Below are 5781 nucleotides of genomic sequence, written 5' to 3'. Positions count from 1 at the left end.
TAAAATTGAACCACCATTAATTTGTTAAAAATTGACAAAATAGTCCTTTAGTAACTATTTGAAAAAAATTATATCTGCTTCTCAAATTATAATCAACAATACAAATTTAGTCAACCAAAATCTAAATAAAATAGTATAAACGCATTATTAATATTTACATTTACATGAGTAAAATATATTCTTATCTATAATGATATATAATCTATGTTTGATGCATTCATAAAAAATATGAATTTTTATTTAATTAAATTAATTCTTTAAGCTAAGATACATAATTTAAGTACTTGATAGATAAAAGATAATTACAATTATGATTGAATAAAAATAAATCCATGATTGTTAACTAGATTAGATATTTAAATTTATAATTGGAAGTATTATTCCTAGTACAGTAAATTAAAAGAGTAAATATCTAATTTTATTCTTAGTCATAAAAAATAACGTGAATCTTAATTAAAAGAAGAAACAACACAATCTTTGATATTGTTTTTATTAGCATTAAGTAGTTTGTTAAATATTAGTAGAAATTAATTTATTTAATATTCAGTGACGATTTTAAAACCCCACAAATTAACATTGGGTTAACAAAACTCATTGTTAAAGTTGTATATATAAATATAGTTTGATTCCAAAATATTTTTGTATGAAATTAATATCTTTAAAAAATATTTTTATCTATATATCAACACATGATTAATAAGTAGTTGAGTAAAGATACATTCATAATTATAATAGTATACGATTTTATTTTGATGCACTTACGAAAATTATGAATGATTATGTAGTTAAATTTATTCTTTAATATATAATTGTGATTGGTTACAAAGAAAATCCGTAATTGTTTATTGGATTAGATATTATAAATGAAAGTATTATTCATAGTACAATAAATTAAAATAAAATCTTCAATAAAGTCTTACCACTAAAAGTTCACGGAAGTGATCCTAATGCATCTGTAAGATAATTATTCGTGCACATTAAAGATTTCAAAATTTAACGAATAAAATGTTCCTAGCACAACCGACTTAATGGACGACACAATAGTAATCTCTTTGTAGAATACCGAACCCGACATTAAAATCTTTCACTATTAACAAAAAATTAAAATATAAATTAAAACATTTAAAAGATAAAAAAGGAAAGCAGAGTAGGGAGCAAATCAGCAACATTTTTATCTCAATTCCACACGAAAATCTGGGGTAGATTCTTCCGATACGCCATTATAAAGCTAGCAAACTTAGCACCACCGTCACGTAATTCCCACTCTTCAAATATCTCTCTCTTTTTCTCTGAAACCCTAACACAAAACACAAACAAGTGAAACATAAACAACCACCGTTTTCGCTTTTTGGGTCACTGAAGCATTTCATCGAATGGCTTCTGAGCATAACAACGACAACAGCACAAGCTACCAACCTTCGGAGCCAAGACCATGCACCAACGGTTGCGGCTTCTTCGGCACCGCCGGCAACAGAGACCTCTGCTCCAAGTGCTTCAGAGATCTTTTTCTTGAAGAACAGCGTGCCGCTTCAGCCAAAGTCGTCGTTGAGAAAACCCTTCTCCATGGCGGCGTTGCTTCCCGGTCCTCTCCTTCTTCGGACACCACCGACGCCTCTGTCGTTGTTACGGCGGAGCCTCCTTCTTCCTCCGCTGCCGCAGCAGCGCCTTCCGGTCCCGTGAAGGCCTCGAACCGGTGCCGTGGTTGCAACAAGAAGGTTGGGCTGACGGGTTTCGTTTGCAAGTGTGGAGCGACGTTCTGCGGCGTTCACCGTTATCCAGAGAGGCACGATTGTCCGTTTGATTTCAAGGGCGTTGGACGTGACGCGATTTCCAAGGCTAATCCTGTTGTGAAAGCAGATAAGCTCGATAAGTTTTAGGTTTCTTAATTGGATTTGTATTATGATGGGTTGATCAATTCTCTTTGTTTTAGACCAGTTGAGAATTTTAGGGTGTTAGATTGATAGCTCTATTTAGGAATTAGATTTAGGCAGTTTCGGTTGGGCTGGGTTAGGGTTTAGGGTGAATTGATTTTTTTTTTTTTACTTTAGGTAGGATGAATTGATTTAAGAACGTATGAATGAATTGATGAATTTGACGTGAATTGTTGAATTTGATGCATCTGTTCAATTTCAAAAGTCATCGTCGTTTGGTTTTCAAGGTGGTTATCCTCTCTACTCTTGTGGATTTTTTTAATTATAAAATAAAAAAAATATTAGTTTACAAAAAAATATTAAATTTTGAGGAATGTTATGGAGCAGCAATTTTTTGGATTTATAGCCATCAAATAGTCATTAATGAGATTTTTAATAGTATAAGATTAATGTGAGATTTCATTCAATGACTCACTCTTCTCTAACATACTGACCAGAATTTAATAAAATTATTTACATACTGACCAGAATTTAATAAAATTATTGGCCCGACTTTTCCTTAAAATTTTCATGGGAACAAGTTCGTCGGATTTCACCGAACTTTTTAAATTCATAAAGTTGTCGTTCTTCCTGTTATTCTTAAAAAGTCATTTTTAAATACAGTTTACTTTTACGTATTCTTATATATGGCTGTATACTCCTTTAAACGATGATAATGAATGTAATTATCGTGCGCCATGTTGAAAAAGTGGTGTTTGTTGTCTGTTTAATATCTAATTTTTTAACTTTTTTTAATTTAAATTAAATAAAATTAAAATTTTTTAAAATAAAAAATTTGAATAAAGTATCATTTTTCCCAATATTTGGGCTAAGTCTAAAAATTGTTCTTAACATTTCAATCATTCTATATAAGTCTTTAACGTTTTAAAATTGACTTAATGTTATCCTGTCGTTAGGGATCCGTTAATAGAATTGACGGTGGGTCAAAATTGAGACGATTTTAAAACGTTAAAGACTTAAATAGGACAAAAACATTGGGGACAAAAACGATATATAGAAATAAATTTTAATTTTATTTTTTAATAATATTAATTTTTTACTATACATAATATTCAATTATTTTTTAATAACATCTAAATAAATTATACCTAATCATATTACTTTCATTCTAAATAAATAATGTGATTAGAATGAAAGTGTAAAATTAAAAAAAATATATAAATAATGTGATTAAGTAATAAAAGTAAAATTATATTATTTAGAATGAAAGTGTAAAAGTTATTTATTTATAAAAAAATTACATTACTTTAAGTGTAAAATTATAAAAAAATAAATTTATTTAGAATGGTTTTTGTCCCCAACCTTTTTGTCCTATTTAAGTCCCTAACTTTTCAAAATCGTCCTAATTTTGTCCCGCCACTAATTCTGTTAACGAATCCCTAACGGCAGGACAACATTGAGTCAATTTTGAAACGTTAGAGACTTAAATAGGACGATTGAAATATTAGGGACAACTTTAGGACTTACCCCAAACGTTGAGGATAAAAACGATACTTTACTCTAAAAATTTTGATCATAGTATATTTTTTTTTCCAAATTAAAAACACAGAAGCGGTTGCAAAATTTAGAAATTTAAAGTTCGCCGGAGCTACGATGAATTTTGTGAATTTTGTAAAGTTTGTCTCGTACGGTAAACTTGCTTTTACAAAAAAAAGTTAGATTTCGGGATATAATCTTAGAATAATTTGTTTCGTGAAAATAAAGGGTTATTTTTCATTTTATTCCGAAAAAAATTATAGACTTTTGTCATATCATGTTTTGCTTGAGAGTTTTATTTATTTATTTTTTAGAAAAATATAGATAAATAACTTCTAACTAGTCAACTTTAAACAACAATAGTTAATAATTATTGATTTTGTATCTTTTAAAAATAAAATTTGAATAATCACCACCGGTATCTTTGCCCCGTCTGAAACGCGATCCATCCCTTCTTTGGACTGCTGGATAGTTGCGAACAATGCTTCCGTCAAGATCACACACACTTCCACTCGTATCTCCGCTCTAAGCACCACTCAAAATAAAGATGCATCCATATAACACAAAGACACATCTACCAAAATAAAGACACATCTGTACGAAAATGCAACCCACTCCCTTCTTGGACTGTTGAATAGCTGCGAACAACACTTCCATCAAAACTACACACACCTCCACCCATATCCCGACCCTAAGCACCATCTAAAATAAAGACACATCCATATAACTCAAAGACACATCCACCTAAAATAAAGATACTTCCATAAATATCCAACCAAAACAAAGACGGTGCTCATAAAGTGACAGTTCAGGAGGGACTCATGGTGGGGAAGGTGGCGGCGCAGTTACGGACTGGATCGGGCTTGGCCATTGAAGACGCATGGCAGGGAGGACGATCAACGCTGAACTCGCATCGAGGCACCGGCAGCGGCGATGCGTGGAACTGGGTCGAGGCGACAATGGGTTGGTCAGTGCGACATTGGCGAGTACGCATGCAGCTAGTCGACACGACGTTGGGAAGACGCGTGGAACGGAGCATGCGAGGGGGCAGGGACTCACGTCCTGTTTGCCGTGGGACGTCGCTGGCTCAGATGGCAACGGTGGCGCAACGGCGATGAAAGTCGGCGGCAGCTTGACAGTGATTGGGAGAGGAAGGTGAATAGGCGTGCAGTTGATTTTTGAATGTTGTGTGAATATAAAAGGTGAAATTATTATTATAATGAGATAGGTTTTGGGATGTATCGTGGACTTTTTTTTCGAATAGTTCATTATTGTTGGCTGGATGGGTGTTGGTTACCTAGCGGAGTTCTTTTCTTTTGATTACACTTTATTAATGGTTAGTGTTAATGTAAGGTATTCCTTTGAGGTTAATACTCAATTTGGATCCTAAACTTGCACGTAAGTTTTAATTTAGTCTTTGAATTTTAATTGTTTGTATTTAGTCTCTAAACTTAGCAATTGTGACTCACATCAGTCTTTGGACAATTTCTGGCATACAAATATCAATGGAGTCCAGACATGGATAGTTAGATGTTACATTGGAACTTGTAAAATGATGCTGTTTTGGATTTTGGCGCTTAAATAGTCTAAAAAAAATGTCAAATCACTTGTTTTGGGAGAAAAAGTTTCAATAAACACAACTTATGATGTTGTTTTTCAGCTATTTGAATGCCAAAATAAAAACGACATCGTTTTATAGAGGCCAATATAGCATTCGGCTATTCACGTCAGCGTTCCGTTAAAATTTATGAGTCGAAAATTAGTTTAGGAACTAATATGAGTCATATTCACAAAGTTTGAGGACTAAATAGAGGTAATTAAAATTTCAAAAACTAAATTAAACTCACATATAAGTTTAAGGACTAAATTAAGTATTATCTCCAATTTTTTGTTTTCCTTTAGTGTTTCAGTTTTATAAAATAAAAAAAAATTTCAATAAAAATTATTAAAACTTCAATTTTTGAAATCCAACTTTTTTTTATGGGGACAAGTTCGTCGTAGTCCGACGAACTTTATAAAATTCATAAAGTTAGTCATTCTCATGAGATTTTAAAAAATGTCATTTTTAAATACAACTTTTTTCTATGTATTCTTCTATACTCCTATATATCCCTGTAAATAATGATAATGATTGTGATTGCCACAGACGATGTTAAAAAAATCATACTTGTTGTCTAATATCCAACTTCTCAACTTTCCTTCTCACTCAAATTAAACTAAAAATTTTCAAAATTAAAAATTTTTATCATAGTATATATTTGTTCTAAATTAGAAGTACAGAAGCGGTTGCAAAATTTAAGAATTTGAAGATCATTGGAGCTACGACGAATTTTATGAATTTTATAAAATTTACGGGGATACGGCAAACTTGCCC

The 5781-nt window shown here is 31.8% G+C and overlaps 1 protein-coding gene across 1 annotated transcript; it reads left to right on the top strand.

The window, feature by feature from the left end:
- LOC107630297 (zinc finger A20 and AN1 domain-containing stress-associated protein 7) lies at positions 945 to 2101 on the top strand. The gene has a single exon (XM_021121311.1). The coding sequence runs from the start codon at positions 1374 to 1376 to the stop codon at positions 1875 to 1877; it is 504 nt and encodes a 167-aa protein (XP_020976970.1). The 5' UTR covers positions 945 to 1373; the 3' UTR covers positions 1878 to 2101.

This window comes from Arachis ipaensis, chromosome B01 (genome assembly GCF_000816755.2).
Source record: "Arachis ipaensis cultivar K30076 chromosome B01, Araip1.1, whole genome shotgun sequence".
NCBI lineage: Eukaryota > Viridiplantae > Streptophyta > Magnoliopsida > Fabales > Fabaceae > Arachis > Arachis ipaensis.
This window is presented reverse-complemented; position numbering and strand designations above follow the sequence as displayed.